Source organism: Aegilops tauschii, chromosome 4 (genome assembly GCF_002575655.3).
Source record: "Aegilops tauschii subsp. strangulata cultivar AL8/78 chromosome 4, Aet v6.0, whole genome shotgun sequence".
Lineage (NCBI taxonomy): Eukaryota > Viridiplantae > Streptophyta > Magnoliopsida > Poales > Poaceae > Aegilops > Aegilops tauschii.
Window position 1 is genome coordinate 162,641,053 of NC_053038.3, and position 18,701 is coordinate 162,659,753.

Here is an 18,701-nt window from a genome sequence, read left to right on the forward strand (position 1 = left end):
AAAAGGAGCTGGACCCCAGACATCGGAGTGAACAAGGTCAAAAGGACGCTGAGACATAGTGTCACTATGAGGATAAGGTAACTGAACCTGTTTACCAAGCCGACAACCCTGACAGTCTAAAGACACACCGCCGGAGACAAATCCAAGAAGACCGCGTCGAACTAAGGATGAGAGACGAGAGCCACACAAGTGACCAAGGCGATGATGCCACTGCTGAAAAGAGCTGGTAGACAAGGCAATAGAGGGGGAAAGACTGGCGGCGGTGGCAGCGGAGGGAAGGTGAAGCCAGTCAAGCTCCCAGAGACCCTGAGAGTCACGGTGTCGGGGGCCAGCACCAAGGAGAGCACCAGTGTGATGGTCCAGAACAGAACAAGAGTCAAAGTCTAGAATCACCCGACAACCGGAGTCAACAATCTGACCACCAGAAAGGAGCTGCATGGTAAGTCGAGGAACATGAGCAACATTAGGAACATGAAAAGATGAGGTGCTAAGAATGCCTCGACCATTAACCGGGAGGGAGGTACCATCAGCAGTAAGAACATGAATAGGAGAATCAAGAGCACGAATAGAAGACAAGGTGGATGAATCATGAGTCATATGAAAAGATGCTCCAGTATCAAGAATCCATGGAGATGTACCTGACTGTATTGAAGGTGGTCTCACAATGCCAGAGGAGTCAGTAGCAGAACCAGCAGAACCCATCGGTGAAGAACCAGAGCATGCAACGAGCAAGCACCGAAGGCGCGTAATCTCCTGCTCAGTCAGGAGCTCAACTGAAGAGGTCGACGTAGATGCACCCGGCAATGAAGAGCCGGAGGCGGTCAGCAGACCACGAAGTCCCACAATCTCCTGCTCGGTGAAGTACATAGCTGAAGTAGACGACGCAGTAGCACTGGGAGAGGAGCGGCCACCAGGCCCACCACCACCTGTGGAAGCCGCCAGAGGAGGCGACATAGCATAACCAACATCATCCGTAGAGGCCGGTGAAGGAGACGAGGGCACATGCAGACAAGCCCCAAGCGCCAAAGGAAGACGCGGGTCAATAGAGTCATATGCATCAACACATCCGATGGGGGCCGTGAGAGGAGCCGGTGTAGAACGATAATCACCGATGAAAGTCGCAGGAGGAGTCGATGTAGAGCGACAATCACCACGTGCGAGAGTCGCCACAGGGGACGATAGCACAGACGGACGAGCACCAAGCACTGAAGAAAGGCACATGTGCGAGACGGGGTCAGTATAGCAAACACTGAAAACACCGTCAGGAATCACCTCAGAGCAGGCGAGAGACACCATGTTTTTTTTTTTTTTTTTAGTAATCAGCCGAATCAGTGGAAAATCCACACACAACGGCCAGGTCAAAGGACCCGAGCCTGATCGGATCAGGCAACACAGAGGGTCCCGATGCAGTGGTAGCAGTTAGCGCTCGCGGAACAAGACCTCCCGATGCAGACGGCCGCAGCCAACGCGCGGGTAACGAATCCAGCCGGAGATGGCGGGATCTGGCGAGGGACGGCGAAGGCCAGCAAGGGGCGGCCGGATCCGGCGAGGGACGGCGAAGACCAGCAAGGGTCGGCCAGATCCAGCGAAGACCAGCGATGGCGGCCGGATCGGGTGAGAGGCGGCGAAAAACCAACGGTGTTGACCGGGGCAGCCTCAACCCGCCGATCGATCTGCAGCAGGTAGTTCACGAGCGGGAAGAGCTCCTGCGGCTGGGAAGATGAGGCGGGCAGGTGGGAGAGAAGCAGGAACACGGCCGGGGAAGAAGACAACTGCGGCGGCGTTGCGAGAGATTTGATCGGGAGAGCACCAGTTGCTAGTGCGGAAAAAAAAACCTAGGCTCTAATACCATGTTAGGAATATGCAACTTGTATTCCCATGAGGCCATAGGCCGATATATATACATGTACAGGTGTGGAACATATGCAGGAAACCCCTTATACAACGGGATAAATACAAAGGGGTACATGACTTATATTGTAACTCTAACACCGTCGAGCTCTGCATCGACAACAAGTCAGCCAGTGAGCTGAGCAAGAATAATGTCTTCCACGACAGGAGCAAACATATCAAGCTCCGCTACCATTTCCTTTTCCAGTGCGTCGATGACAGGCAACATTGACATTCAGTATGTGCGCACTGGCGATCAGCTCGCCGACGTTCTGATGAAGGCTCTCAGACGTGCCCATTTTCAGGAGCTGTGCGACCGCATCGGCATTGTCAGAGTGCTGAATAAGTAGATTAGGGGGAGTTTGTTGGCTAATCTTGTTATTTCTTCAGCTTGTTAGTTTTAGCCGTAGCTAGTTTTCAGCTAAATTAGTCTTTGCACGACATGCACTTGTAAACCGATCGCCTGGGATGTGGGATGGCATGGCTCGTGTAGGGCATCGTGGGCACAAGCCACGATCGTTTTCGGTTGAATAAAAGCAGAAGAACGATGACAGAAAAGCTGCAAGTTCACAGCACACAACTCTCTCTCGCTCGCTGTGTTCATTGCCACTATCGGCTACATGTATAAGGTCTTTTAACTCAGACAGTCTGGAGCGGCCCCTCAGACTAGAGACCTTTAGGTTCCTCCCTCGAATGCACCGATACGGATACGGGTATCAGTATCGGACCAATACGGATACGTAAATTCGTCATTTTGAAAAAGTGCCAATACGGATACGTTTTACTATTTATTTATTTTTCAAAAAAAAAAGGATTCAGAATGCCAACTGTGACGTTTTTACATGCATGGATTCCATGGTTCCCTGTCTTCTTTAGCAAATGAGCAGAAACTCTAGAGTAGCTACTCAAAGCTTCATGACCACAGTAGTCGCATTTCCATTTAGTGTTGCCCCCCTCCAGGTGATTTCTCTATGATTTGAACATGGCTCCACAATGGTGCGCTTAGATTTGTAGGTACAGTAGGAGGTTCAGCAGGAGGAGCCATCTGATGAGAAAAATGAGATCTTCACATATCAGAGGAGAAAGAAGAGGGGATGAGCTTGGCTGGGCAGGAGAAAAGGAGAAGAGAAGTGTACATGCTTGTTTGCTGCGTGACAGGAGGCGTTAGTGAGGAGTAGCAGCTCGTCGCCGGCCCTGGGTGAGTAGCTGCTAGGTACGCAGCCACCAGCCGCCGCCTGGTGTGAGCTCGGGAGAGAGGAACGAAAACTGGGAGGGAAAGGAAGGGAGCACTGGGGTACTAGGGTTGCTGTCTGCCTCTTAACTGGGCTCAGTGGTCTCTTAAATGGGCTGGGCCGTATCCAAAATGAACTGAAAAAGTATCCTTCAAGTATCTGAATTGTTTTAAATCGTTTATTCATGGATACTCCTTGCATACGTATCAGGGGCGTATCAGAGGAGTATCGGTATCGGATACGGTATCCGATACCGATTCGCTAGTTGCCTGAAGTATCGGTGCATTCGAGTTCCTCCGAATCCAGTTATCTCTCCATATACGGATCTTCTCTCCTGTGTGCACATGCTAAATGACACCTTGCTTTAGCAGCTCCAAATCGTGAACGATCCCTTGCCAACAAGCCGAAGCATTCTGACTAAAAGAAGAATCAACAAGATCGCCTGAAGGGTAACAGTTCGCTTTGAGTAGCTGAGCACACAAACTTTCAGGGTATGCAATAAGGCGTCAGGCTTGTCTCGCAAGAAGTGCTTGATTAAACAGTCTCAGGTCCCTAAAGCCCATGCCACCTTCAAGTTTTGGTCAAACAATTTTGTCCCAAGCCATCTAATGTACCTTCCTTTTATCTGTCTCCTCAACCCACCAGAATTTCCGGGTAATTTGCGATCACACAGCCCTGCCGAAAACTTGAAAATACTGTTGCATAAGTTGGGATTGTTTACACCATGGATTGATAAGAACTTCCTTAGCACCATCAGAGAGGTACTTCTCACTCCAATCCAAACATCTTTTGCTAAACTTGTCCTTGATGTACCGGAGGGCCCAAGTATTTCTCTTCGAAACCCACTGTTGTGATATCAAGACTTGGCTGATGTCAGACTGTTGATGCCATTTGTTTGCCACATCATCAAACAGGGAAAGATATAGATAGATGGTGAAATATGGCACGGGTGAAGGTGAGAGCTTACTGTGGTAACACAAACCTTACCCGTTCCGTCAGCATGAAGTGGTTTGTTTGATGACATGACATGACAGGCATGCACTATCCATGTCAGCCAAAATCACTTGTATAGCTACCCGAGAATGCGAAGTAGACGGTTTTGATACTTTGAGGTTGCCACTCCTATGGTTTTAGGGTTCAGGGTTGAAAAGTGGACCATTTTTTAGTCTAATATATAGCTGGCTTGACAGAAAGCTTGGTGCACAACTGCTATTCTGTACCTCCACCTTAATCTTCGTGGAGTTTATCCTTCCTCTGAAAGCAAGATCCATATACTCTGATCTACACCACTGTTTGACTGTTCTAGTCTATCTTGGAATATCAAATCTGGGTCCCCACTGTACACCCGTGTTCAGTTTGGTGGGGAATGGATGCCCGTGGTAATCTAGGTAAAAAAGTTACAAAATTCCTATGTATAGGAAAAAGAAATTTGGATGGACCGTATTTTCCTCGCCACGGATACAACGGCCACCCATTCCCCAAGAAACTGAATACTGGTGTACAATGGGCACCCAGGTTTGATATCCCAAAATTTCAGATTTTTTTTGAAATTTTCTGATTTTTTTTAATGCTATATTCATATAGGGGGGTGTGGCACCCGAGAGCTGCGATGCATTTTTGATGCCATATACTATCATGTTGTAAATGGGACATCTTGATGGACTAAGATTAATTATACTCTGTCCCAAAATAAGTGTCTAAAGCTTAGTACAATTTTGTACAAGTTAGTACAAAGTTGAGACACTTATTTTGGGACGGAGGGAGTAGGAATCAAAGTTTGAAGCATATGCAGGAAAACAGTATATGCTTGGTAAACATTTCAAAATTGTTCACAGACATTAAAATATGTACATTTCATAGCTGAACTTCTTGGTTGAAGAAAACTTCACATGGCTAATTCAAATAAACATTAATGTTGTTGTGCAGGTAGGTCTTATCCTTCGTGCACTGGGCTTTGATAATACAACACACATTTACCTTGCTTCTGGAGAGCTCTTTGGTGGGAAACGCTTCATGAGGCCCTTCAAGGCTATGTTTCCGCGCCTAGAAAACCATAGCTCCGTTGGACCTGGAAAGCTGGAAGAAAATACCCGTGGGCTGGCAGGTTCTGCAGTTGATTACATGGTCTGTCTCCTATCAGACATTTTTATGCCCACATATGACGGTCCAAGCAACTTTGCAAACAACCTCATTGGTCACCGCCTATACTATGGTTTCCGTACCACCATCACACCAAATAGGAAGGCCCTTGCTCCGATATTCATGGACAGGGAAGTAGGCTCGACAGCTGGTTTTGAGGAGCGAGTGAGGCAGGTCATGATGAAGACATATGTTGGTGGCCCCCACAAGCGCATTCATCCGGAACCTTTCTATACAAACTCATGGCCAGAGTGCTTTTGCCAGGAGAACCCTAGGAATCATGCAGACAAATGCCCACCAGACAATATATACGAGGTTCTGGAGAATCAATTTCGGAGTGAAGAGAATGAAGAAAGTATAGAAGTGAAAGCCACTAGTCAGACTGTTTCAATCAGCCAAACCGAAGAGACTGTGATTTAACTGAGGAACCAAACTGTTATTGTCTTAGAGGACGAGACTGGATCATTTATGCCCGTAGCAGATTATTGCTTTTTCGAATGGATTGACTATCGAGGGTACGGTCGGGCCTAATAAACTGGGATGGAGGTAGTATTTCATCACAAAAAAATCACAAAAAATTACACATGTAGTGTACATCCATATGTGCATCTAGTTTTTTTGGAACTTCAGAATACCATTTTGGCACTATTGAAAATATAGTGCTCACTGGAGCGGGTGCACCAAAGTGTTCTTTTGTTGGCTCCCCGTTTCTCGTTTCTGTGATGATTACTAGCTTGGTGTTTTGTTGGAGACACATGATGGAACAAGAACCCAACTTTACATTACGAATGAAAGCACACCGCCAACCCTCTGGCCAGTGGTGAAAGATTGCAAGCTACGTTTCGTGGGATGATGCCCCAACCATCGGTTTCATTAGTCACTAGGTCTCGTTAGGTGATGCCTCAACCATAGGTTTCTTGAGCTGTTTCTAGCGGCACGCCATTGTGGTCTTCAAAGTTGGTACGGCGAGGGCATTTGCAGATGTCTCTTTCACTTGCTATCTGTTAAGTGCAATTTTCAAGTTTCAGCAAGCGCCGCATAATGGGAGTGTTAGAGAATATTTGGTATTTAGAGATGGACTGTGCTAACTTTTGAACAGTCGGAAGGTAGCTACACATCCGAACGACTTGATCAAGTAGTATATCTATTAGGTGTACGCGGTGCTCCTTTTTTTTTTCCTAAACCAAACTCATACAGTATTATTTTCCCCTAATGGTTGCATACATGCATGTAAGACAAAATTGTTGATGTCAGCAGAGATTTCATCGAATTCAAAATTTTTAAATGTTTTGTAACTCAAATCGTTGCTTTGATTAAAAAACTGTTTTCTCATAAAAGAGTCGTGGCGACTGAGATCTTCGAAACTAGATCCCATGTTGATACATTCTGATGACTTTTTTTAATAAAAAATTACCATCATGCATATGGTGCACAAGTTATCATGTTGTTTACACAGAAATTACCGGGGCACAAAAAAAGTTCCTCCAACCTTCTCTTCACAAGCACATGCGTGCATGCATTAGAGAGAAAATGTTTAATGTCATCCTAGTCCTCCGTGTTCGAGACTTCAAAATATTTTATAGCTCAAAATCGTTGGTCCAATAGAAAAATTGTTTTCACATATAAAATCCATTGCGATGAGACCTTCGAAACTAAATCTCATACTGACATGTTCTGACGACTTTTTTTCATGCAAATAGTTAGCAGGGCTGGGCTAAGTAAGTTATCAGGTCTGATGTGTGTCTATTATCATGCTATTTACACATAAGTTATCGTGGTACATTTTCAACAACTATTTTTCCATGACAAAGTTACCGCGATGTTTGTGCGTGAGTTAACATGCCTGTGGTTTGTATATTACCATGCTATTTACGCATAATTTATCGAAGGTATGTTTTCAATGAGTTAATTGCAAGAAGGTACCACAATTAGGATAGTGCGTGCAGATTGGTACAACTTTTCATAATTTTTACATGCCAGTACCATATTTGAGGCAGTCTGTTACAAAATAGTCTAAACCACGTATAATAGTGTATTGACGGTGTATCTGACCGTTGGGGCCCGCCGGTCAGGTGCTGCTTTTTGCAAAAAGGCCCTTACTTTTTATTTAATCACGCATTCATCCCTTGTTTGCCTAAAAGAGGGTCCTGCCACGGGATTTAAATAAAAAAAAGAAACCGCGCGTGCCTGGATTTGAACCCGCGCCTTCAGGTTCGCAGCTAGACATCGCTGCCACTGCAACACAAGATTCTTCGCGTATCCTCTGTTATAGTTTGGCACACTTGTTTTTTTTTTTTGCTGTACTCGTTTTCTTCGTGTCTCTTTTATCTTTTCTCAGATTTTGGGTATTCTTCGGGCCGTACGCAGTGAAAATATATGTAGATGATGAACATTTTTTATAATAGGGAAAAAGTTCATCGTATATTTAAATGTTCATCTTATATTTAAATAAGATCATTGTATATTAAAAGTATTCAATATATATTTAAATGTTCATTTTTATATATAGTAATGCTATTCATCACCCATGGTGCAAAATACGTTATTCTTCACCTGAGGTAATTTTACTATCGTTTCATAAATAAATTACATTTGAAATAGTAATAGTTACATTCATATTGATTCACTACGTACAATTTGACATAAGAAAACAAAATTATATGTCATAAGACCAGAAAATTGCATTTTATTTATATTTTACACTATGTTTTTACTTTGTAATTTTATGTAACATAAATATATTTTTACGGCGATCATATATTTTCTTACAATCTCTTTTTACATATGAAATAAGCTAAAATTTACGGAATGTAAAAATTACTGTGCATTAATATTAAAATAGAGGGAGGGTGAAGAATAACTATTCCTCACCCAGGGTGAATAGTGCTTTTTACGGAATAGAGAGAGGGTGAAGAATAAACCTAAAATAGCGCTATTTTAATATCAATGCACCGTAATATCAATGCACCGTGATATATAGGGATTGACTATTCATCACCCTGGGTGAGGAATAGTTATTCTTCACCCTCTCTCTATTCTGGGTGAGGAATAGTTATTCTTCACCCTTCCTCTATTTTAATATTAAAGCACCGTAATTTTACATTCTGTCACCCTGGGTGAGGAATAACTATTTTTCACCCTAATTTTATATTTAGGGATTGACTATTCGTCACCCTGGGTGAGGAATAACCCAGGATGACGAATAACGCTATTTTAGGTTTATTCTTCACCGTTTCTCTATTCCTCACCCAGGGTGACGAATAGAGCTATTTTAAAATAGCGCTATTACGGTGCATTGATAGTTGTCAAAATTTACGGAATGTAAAACTACGGTGCATTGATATTAAAATAGCGCTATTCGTCACCTTGGGTGAGGAATAGTTATTCTTCACCCCCTCTCTATTCTGAGGTCAATGCATCGTATTTTTAGGTTTCATAAATTTTGTCTTATTTTATACGTAAAAAAAGAATGTAAGAAAATATATACTCGCCGTAAAGAATATTTTATGTTACGTAAAATTATGAACGTAAAAACATAGTGTAAAACATACATAAAATGCGATATTTTTGGTCTTATAATCTACTTTTTTATTTTTTATATCAAATTTTACGTAGTGAATCAATATGAATGTAACTATTTGTATTCCAAACGTAATTTATTTATGAAGCGATCGTAAGGTTACCTCGGGTGAAGAATAACTTATTCTGCACCCTGGGTGATGAATATATATATAGAATACACTTTTGTAATATATGATGCAATGAACATATTTTTAATTATATGATGCGATGAACATTTTTTTAATATCATATACCATTTTCAGTATCGTGTAACATTTTTATAAATAGTGAAACACGAACAACCATATATACGGTGAACTTTTTGTAAATAGGGAAACACGAACAAACATATATACGATGAACATTCTTACAAAAAATATCGCATAGTAAATGTTAATCATAAATTTAAAAATTATATAATATAAGTTTTTCAATATACGTATTTCTTTATACTATAATGTTAACTGTGACTTTTTTCAATATAGTATAAGTATTTCAATATACGTATTGTATTATATAATTATAGTCACTGCCCATAATGTTGACAATATACATATTGTATATTATCTATATAAAGAAACATCGTATATTGTATATTAGATCATTAGACAATATATACTGCACGAAAAAAAATTATACAATATATAGGCGGTGTATAATTTTTTGAATGCAGTTGTGACGCCCGATAATCAAGGTACAGTAATCCCCACTAATGATGCCATGTTATCATTTTTACTGTTGCTAGATCCCACGTTGATTCAAACTAATTCTAAATTCAAATTTAAAATAAAGTCAAACAATTAAAGTTTTCAAATGTCAAAACTAAAAAGTTCATGTGATGGCAAATAATCCATAGTTAATTATGGTGGAGAAAAACTAGGTCACTTGTTTGCTTATTCAAAAGTTATCACCCAAAAGGAGTGACTAAAACATCCACTTTAGTTCCTTTGCATTTATTCGAAAATCAAATGACTTAAAATATTACCCCAACCATTTTATGGCAGTGCCAAATATTGCCGGGCATTTATATGGCCAATTTTCATATTTTAAAAAATCTTTTGATAGCTTAAATAGATACAAGCAGTATCTTTTACAAAACAAAAATAGAAAATAGAAAATAGTAAATGAAGAAGGAACCTAACTACTGTGCACTTTGGCCCATCATACATAGTACAGGCCCAGCCCACCTCCGCCTCATCCCCTCCTCTGTACGGGAGAGGAGACAGGGAGGGCGTGACACGCATCCACGGCGCCATGGCCATGGATGGCCGCCACGAGCCCCCCTCGGCCTATAAGGTAGCATCCCTGAAACCCTAGCTCGCCCTCTCCCATTCCCCCTGGATCCCCATCGTCCCCCTCTCTCCTGTGGGTCGATTTTGAGCTCGCAAGCTCACGCGGTCACCGCTTCCTCGCCGTCGTTGACGCGTCCACCGACCTCTCCGGTGGGCGGGAGCACGTCCTGGACGTCCTGGACGTTTGTCGCGTTCGTCCGCGTCTGTTCCGGGCATCGGAGCTAGGAGCGGAGCTGCGTAGCCATCGCCATCAACCTCGTCTCCTCTGCTTCGGCCACCACACGTCGTCGTCGTCGATCTACACCACCGCGACCTCACCGGCCTCCTCGAGCGCGCCATCAGACCCGCAATGAGCCTCTTCTCCGGTTCCCCCTTCCCATCCTCGATCTATCCTCGTAGACGCCGTAGGCCGCCGCCGTCGACCTTGCGCTCACCATGTGCTGTCTGCGCCCCGCGGACCTCTCTGGACGCGCCCCCTGCCCGTGGCCGCGCCCTGGGCTCCTCTAGCTGCGCCTTGCCCCGCGCCCAGCCTGCGTGCCGGCCGCTCCCTGCGCGCGCCCGCGCCCGCGTGCCTCCTGCAGGAACTGCTGTTGCGTTCTGCTGCTCCTCATCGCTTGCTGCGCGCGCCTGCTGCTTTGCTGCTGCTTATGCCGCCACTACTGCTGCTCCCTGCTTCTAATCCCTGTCGCTGCTGCTCTTAATCCCTACCGCTGTTGCTCTTGGCTACTGCTTGCTGCTGCCGCCGTAGGCCATGGCCGCTGTGCACTCCCGTGCATGCGTGCCTACCATGTTCGTCCAACATGCTAGTGCCCAGCATGATTAGTCTAGCAATAGTTTGGTTAATTAAATTACTTGATTAGAATATGTGTAGATGACATGTGGGCCCCTTTCAATTAGATTAGTTTTATTTTATTGTTTAGGTACAACCTATGACATGTGGGCCACACCCTGCCATTTTGACTAGTCAAAGTTGACTTGGTCAACTCGGATTAAAACAAATTAATATAAAACCAAATTTTTTAGAATTGATTAAAACTATAGAAAATCATATAAAATAATCCGTAACTCGGATGAAAACGTTTTGTAGATGAAAGTTGCTCAGAACGACGAGACGAATCGAAATACGACCTCCGTTCTTCTATCACAAGCCCTTAGCGTAGCAAACATGCAACCTTCCCCATTCGTTTCATCTGTCCAAAAATGCCAAACTTCAGGAAAACTTTCCCGGATGTTATCCCCCTTCGCCGGTATCGTGTAGCACTGCGTTAGAACACCCCTAGCGCTGCTTTTTACTTGTCATGCATAGTATTGCACTTGTTTGCTTTGTATTTATTGTTTATTCCCCCTCTTCTATCCGGCAGACCCCGAGACCGCTGCCGATGCCCCTGTGATCGACTACGTCCACGACGACCCTTCTTCCCTTTCAGCGGAGCTTCCAGGCAAGCCCTCCCCTTTGATCATCCTGATATCGCCCATTCCATTCTCCCATGCTTGCATTAGATTTTGCTACAGTATTTGATTGCTCCTATTCTGATGCATAGCCTGCTTTTGTACCTGCTATTGTTACCTACCTGCTTATCCTAAACTGCTTACTATAGGTTGGTTAGTGATCCATCAGTGACCCCCACCTTGTCCTTGTTGCCCCTGCTTCATCATGACGACCCGATCAACGTGATCGACGACCAGAGCCTGACACCTCACATCACATGACACCCCTTTTGTTGCTCGACTCTGCAGGGTTACCATCGAGTGCCGAGGGTGGAACCTCATACATCACTCCTGATGAGATCTCTGTAGTGTAGCTATTCGGTCGTGGTCATCGAGGGTGATTTCCTCCTTAATCACTTCTGATACGGCTCTGTCGTGCAACACCTCAAGTGTGAACCTCGAGGGTGGTCCCTCTTACGTTCACCTTGATGATTACATTGAGTGGAATCCATCGGGGTGATTCCTTGGGTTTTCCCCTTGATGCATGGACACACAGTTACCTTGACTTTACTTGAGACCATTGTGAAAGCCGGGCGGGCCCGGAGAGCACCCGTGCGATGTGACGGTGGCGGCTGGCTGTTTAGCGGTATCACCCAGGAGGGGTGATAGCTCCGGACTTGTCCCGACTGCCGTCACTACTTTAATTGTTAATGCACTAACAGGTTTGGGTATTTGTTCTGAATTGGCCTTTGGCCTTTACGCACTAACCACCACGCGAGAATAGTTATGGGCCTCGACGTCGCAGTATCAGCCGAAGCTTTGTCAGACGTCCAGTTCAGCATGGCGGCACTGTCTGATCGTGCTGGCGATCTGAGGCGGTGCTGGTATCCACCCTGCGCGCAACGACCCGGAGTGCAACGGGCGATGGGCCCAAGACCCCGGGGCGCTTAGGATGTAGACCGGCGGGGACCTCTCTGCTGAGCCTAGGTAGGGCTGCGACGTGTTGATCTTCCGAGGCCGGGCATTGACCCCAGAAAGGTGTGTCCGGCCAGAGTGATCGAGCGTGTTGGGTAATGTGGTGCACCCCTGCAGGGAAGATATATATTCGAATACCGTGTCCACGGTAATGGACGTTCAGACTTGTATCCTGATCTTATACAACTAGAAATGGATACTTGATATATGTGATGGATATGTGGCTCCGGGATTGCTTTCTCGCAGGGAGTCGAGGAAGGATCTCTGGGCATTAATTCTACAACATGCTTGTTAATTATAAACTGCTATTCTTTACTCTTCTACATGCTGCAAGATGCTTGGAGCTGCTTGAAGATGCTAGTCTTCGATAGGCTAGGCCTTCCCCTCTATTCTGGCATTCTGCAGTTCAGTCCACATACACAACCCTTCCATTTGATACCAATGCATACTTAGTTTAGATCTGATGCTTGCGAGTACTTTGGATGAGTACTCACGGTTGCTTTGCTACCCCCTTTTCCCCTTCTTCCTTCTTTCTGGTTGATGCAACCAGCTGGTGGATCCCTGGAGTCAGATGCCATCGCCGACGGATGCTACTACGTGGAGACCGCCGACGACCAGGAGTAGTTAGGAGGTCCCAGGCAGGAGGCCTTGCCTCTTCGATCGTTGTTGCTTTTGTGTTTGCCTTCTTAAGGCAGTCTTGTCTAACTTATGTCTGTACTCAGATATTGTTGCTTCTGCTGACTCTTGTGTATCGAGCTATGTATTCGAGCCCTCGAGGCCCCTGGCTTGTAATATGAAGCTTGTATTATTTCAATTTGTGTCTAGAATTGTGTTGTGATATCTTCCCGTGAGTCCCTGATCTTGATCGTACACATTTGCGTGTATGATTAGTGTACGGTCGAACCGGGGGTGTCACAAGTTGGTATCAGAGCCGACTGCCTGTAGGATCCCCCTTTCCAACTCCTTGGCCGAAGTTGAGTCTAGTCTTTGAAAAACGGGTTTACTAACATGGCTGCGTGGCTTATGGGTCCACGTCGCCAATTGGGTGGTATTAGGATCTTTTATTCCTCGTCTATACTGTGGGACTCTAATCTCTCTTCTATTCGGGTTAAATGATTTTGCTAACTCTATCCTAGGTTCTCATGATCACATTCATCCGGAGTTTGGTAATATGCCTTTCTTGAATTGAGAGCCAAGTTCTGCTTCATAATATTCACTGACCGTAGATCCTCCTATCGAGGGCACCCTGCGTCGTCACTTGCTAATCCCTCGCTTCAGAGGTTTTCGCCGACGCTGATGTAGCCTTTGTTATGTCCCGCTATTGTATCCCTCCCTCGCATGCATACGTGACGCCTAGTATGTCTAGGATGATTCTCTTGTCCGAACTCATACTAACAACGTGCAAATGGCTCTGTATATGTATATGTATGTCTTAATGACTACTGTTTTGTACATACCGTGCCTTTGCTCATGTTCAAATTACATCATGAATGACTCAATACACTTGCTCCGCCCCTTTCTAAACTACACCATCTTGCATCTAAGCAGGATAGTTAGACCCGCTGATCGTGGCCGTGGTGGCGACAATCCACCACCTCCCGAATACATGGCCGGTATGATACAACAGTTTGATGCTGAATCACTAGTTCATGGTAGGAGTCGTGGCTTAGTTTTCGCGTCCCAATATGAATCCGCAACTAGCCCCAGTGACTCTGCAATGCTTTGCGCGTCTCAACCCTGTCATCTACCACGGCTCAACTCAGCCACTGGATGCTGATGACTAGCTCCGTCACATCACTCTCGAGTTGGAGTCTGCTGATGTAGCCCCTGCCAACTATGTCAACTTCGCGGCTTATTACCTGAAAGGCCCTGCTGCTCAATGGTGGGACCGCCACACGTGTTCCTTACCTGCTGCAACCGCCATCACTTGGCCAGAATTCCAAGCCGCATTCTGCAGGCCAATATCAGACCACCATGGTTAGTCACAACGTCCCCGTGGAAATTGAATTGTTGGAATTCCATGTTTCCTCGATTGTTTTGAAGTCACCCAATATTGAACTCATTCTGGGCATGGAATGGTTGAATACACATACCGCTTCTATCATTTGCGCCACTAAAACCGTCCATCTACTACATCCTTCGAGTGAGATAGTAAGCTACCATGCTCATCTTGTTCATAATGCCAAAGCCCGGATTTATTCCTTGAATGCGTGAAATGCTTCTCCTCTTGTGAGAATTGAAACCACTCCAGTCGTTTGTGGATTCTGAGGTATCTTTCTAGAAGAACTACCCAGTCCATGACCTTGAACTTGCTGCAGTTAAATTTGCACTAAAGTTGTGGCGATATTTCCTTCTTAGTACTCGTTGCGAGATCTTCACCGATCATCAAAGTCTGAAGTATTTGTTTACTCAGCTAGATCTGGATCTCCGTCAACAACGATGTATGGAAACAATTTCAGACTATGACTACGGTAATTCTTATACCCCTGGCAAGGCTAATGACATGGCCGATGCCTTGAGTCACAAGTCTTATTGGAACAACCCCATGGCTTATAAATCTCAACCCATGCCAAATGATCTCACTTACAAAGAGCATCCGACCTGCGTTCTCGTTCAAGCTGAATGTCGCACCCTCTGAGGACTATCAAATTTCTAAAAGTTCAGTGGTCAAATCCTTCTGAAGATGAAGCCACTTGGGAACTCGAGGAACGTCTTCGCGATGAATACCCCGCTTTGTTTCCTTCTACCTCCTAAAATCTCGGGACGAGATTTCTTGTAGTGGAGGAGAATTGTGATGCCCAGATAATCAAGCTACAGTAATCCCCTGCTAATGATGCCATGTCATCATTTTTACTGTTGCTAGATCCCACGTTGATTCAAACTAATTCTAAATTCAAATTTAAAATAAAGTCAAACAATTAAAGTTTTCAAATGTCAAAACTAAAAAGTTCATGTGATGGCAAATAATCCATAGTTAATTATGGTGGAGAAAAACTAGGTCACTTGTTTGCTTATCCAAAAGTTATCACCCAAAAGGAGTGACTAAAACATCCACTTTAGTTCCTTTGCATTTATTCAAAAATCAAATGACTTAAAATATTACCCCAACCATTTTATGGCAGTGCCAAATATTGCGGGGCATTTATATGGCCAAGTTCCATATTTTGCAAAATCTTTTAATAGCTTAAATAAATACAAGCAGTGTCTTTTATAAAACAAAAATAGAAAACAGAAAATAGTAAATGAAGAAGGAACCTAACTACTGTGCACTTTGGCCCATCATACATAGTACAGGCCCAGCCCACCTCCGCCTCATCCCCTCCTCTGTACAGGAGACAGGGAGGGCGTGGCACGCATCCACGACGCCATGGCCATGGATGGCCGCCACGAGCCCCCCTCGGCCTATAAGGTAGCATCCCTGAAACCCTAGCTCGCCCTCTCCCATTCCCCCTGGATCCCCATCGCCCCCCTCTCTCATGTGGGTCGATTTTGAGCTCGCAAGCTCACGCGGTCACCGCTTCCTCGCCGTCGTTGACGCGTCCACCGACCTCTCCGGCGGGCGGGAGCACGTCCTGGACATTCGTCGCGTTCGTCCGCGTCTGTTCCGGGCATCGGAGTTAGGAGCGGAGCTGCGTAGCCATCGCCATCAACCTCGTCTCCTCTGCTTCGGCCACCGCACGTCGTCGTCGTCGATCTACACCACCGCGACCTCACCGGCCTCCTCGAGCGCGCCATCGGACCCGCAGTGAGCCTCTTCTCCGGTTCCCCCCTTCCCGTCCTCGATCTATCCTCGTAGACGCCGTAGGCCGTCGTCGTCGACCTTGCGCTCACCATGTGCTGTCTGCGCCCCGCGGACCTCCTTGGGCGCGCCCCCTGCCCGTGGCCGCGCACTGGGCTCCCCTAGCTGCGCCTTGCCCCGCGCCCAGCCCGCGTGCCGGCCGCTCCCTGCGCGCGCCCGCACCCGCGCCCGCGTGCCTCCTGCAGGAACTGCTGTTGCGTTCTGCTGCTCCTCATCGCTTGCTGCGCGCGCCTGCTGCTTTGCTGCTGCTTATGCCGCCACTACTGCTGCTCCCTGCTTCTAATCCCTGTCGCTGCTGCTCTTAATCCCTACCGCTGTTGCTCTTGGCTACTGCTTGCTGCCGCCGCCGTAGGCCATGGCCGCTGTGCACTCCCGTGCATGCGTGCCTACCATGTTCGTCCAACATGCTAGTGCCCAGCATGATTAGTCTAGCAATAGTTTGGTTAATTAAATTACTTGATTAGAATATGTGTAGATGACATGTGGGCCCCTTTCAATTAGATTAGTTTTATTTTATTGTTTAGGTACAACCTATGACATGTGGGCCACACCCTGCCATTTTGACTAGTCAAAGTTGACTTGGTCAACTCGGATTAAAACAAATTAATATAAAACCAAATTTTTTAGAATTGATTAAAACTATAGAAAATCATATAAAATAATCCATAACTCGGATGAAAACGTTTTGTAGATGAAAGTTGCTCAGAACGACGAGACGAATCGGAATACGACCTCCGTTCTTCTGTCACACGCCCTTAGCGTAGCAAACATGCAACCTTCCCCATTCGTTTCATCTGTCCAAAAATGCCAAACTTCAGGAAAACTTTCCCGGATGTTATCCCCCTTCGCCGGTATCGTGTAGCACTGCGTTAGAACACCCCTAGCGCTGGTTTTGACTTGTCATGCATAGTATTGCACTTGTTTGCTTTGTATTTATTGTTTATTCCCCCTCTTCTATCCGGTAGACCCCGAGACCGCTGCCGATGCCCCTGTGACCGACTACGTCCACGACGACCCTTCTTCCCTTTCAGCGGAGCTTCTAGGCAAGCCCTCCCCTTTGATCATCCCGATATCGCCCATTCCATTCTCTCATGCTTGCATTAGATTTTGCTATAGTATTTGATTGCTCCTATTCTGATGCATAGCCTGCTTTTGTACCTGCTATTGTTACCTACCTGCTTATCCTAAACTGCTTACTATAGGTTGGTTAGTGATCCATCAGTGACCCCCACCTTGTCCTTGTTGCCCCTGCTTCATCATCGACGACCTGATCAACGTGATCGACGACCAGAGCCTGACACCTCACATCACATGACGCCCCTTTTGTTGCTCGACTCTGCAGGGTTACCATCGAGTGCCGAGGGTGGAACCTCATACATCACTCCTGATGAGATCTCTGTAGTGTAGCTATTCGGCCGTGGTCATCGAGGGTGATTTCCTCCTTAATCACTTCTGATACGGCTTTGTCGTGCAACACCTCAAGTGTGAACCTCGAGGGTGGTCCCTCTTACGTTCACCTTGATGATTACATTGAGTGGAATCCATCGGTGGTGATTCCTCGGGTTTTCCCCTTGATGTCTGGACACACAGTTACCTTGAATTTTCTTGAGACCGTTGTGAAAGCCGGGCGGGCCCGGAGAGCACCCATGTGATGTGACGGTGGCGGCTGGCTGTTTAGTGGTATAGCCCAGGAGGGATGATAGCTCCGGGCTTGTCCCGACAACCGTCACTACTTTAATTGTTAATGCACTAACATGTTTGGGTATTTGTTCTGAATTGGCCTTTGGCCTGTATGCACTAACCACCACGCGAGAATAGTTATGGGCCTCGATGTCGCAGTATCAGCCAAAGCTTTGTCAGACGTCCAGTTCAGCATGGCGGCACGGTCGGATCGTGCTGGCCATCCGAGGCGGTGCTGGTATCCAGCCTGCACGCAACGACCCGGAGTGCAACGGGCGATGGGCCCAAGACCCCGGGGCGCTTAGGATGTAGACCGGCAGGAACCTCTCTGCTGAGCCTAGGTAGGGCTGCGACGTGTTGATCTTCCGAGGCCGGGCATTGACCCGAGAAAGGTGTGTCCGACCAGAGTGATCGAGCGTGTTGGGTAATGTGGTGCACCCCTGCAGGGAAGATATATATTCGAATACCGTGTCCACGGTAATGGACGTTCAGAATTGTATCCTGATCTTATACAACTAGAAATGGATACTTGATATATGTGATGGATATGTGGCTCCGGGATTGCTTTCTCGCAGGGAGTCGAGGAAGGATCTCTGGGCATTAATTCTACAACATGCTTGTGAATTATAAACTGCTATTCTTTACTCTTCTACATGCTGCAAGATGCTTGGAGCTGCTTGAAGATGCTAGTCTTCGATAGGCTAG

The 18,701-nt window shown here is 45.9% G+C and overlaps 1 protein-coding gene and 1 long non-coding RNA gene across 2 annotated transcripts in view; both read left to right on the forward strand.

Moving 5' to 3' along the window:
• Positions 1–5,946, forward strand: part of LOC109742272 (O-fucosyltransferase 1) — a 35,768-nt gene extending 29,822 nt beyond the window's left edge. The window contains exon 9 of the mRNA XM_020301362.4: positions 5,049–5,946. Coding sequence (XP_020156951.1) covers positions 5,049–5,681 — 633 coding nt within the window. The 3' untranslated portion in view covers positions 5,682–5,946. The remainder of the gene's footprint in view (positions 1–5,048) is intronic.
• Positions 5,947–9,609: 3,663 nt separating this feature from the next.
• LOC141021251 (uncharacterized) lies at positions 9,610–13,357 on the forward strand. The gene is made up of 3 exons (XR_012181662.1): positions 9,610–10,118; positions 11,476–11,553; positions 13,068–13,357. It is a non-coding gene; the product is annotated as an uncharacterized lncRNA (long non-coding RNA).
• Positions 13,358–18,701: the final 5,344 nt, after the last annotated feature.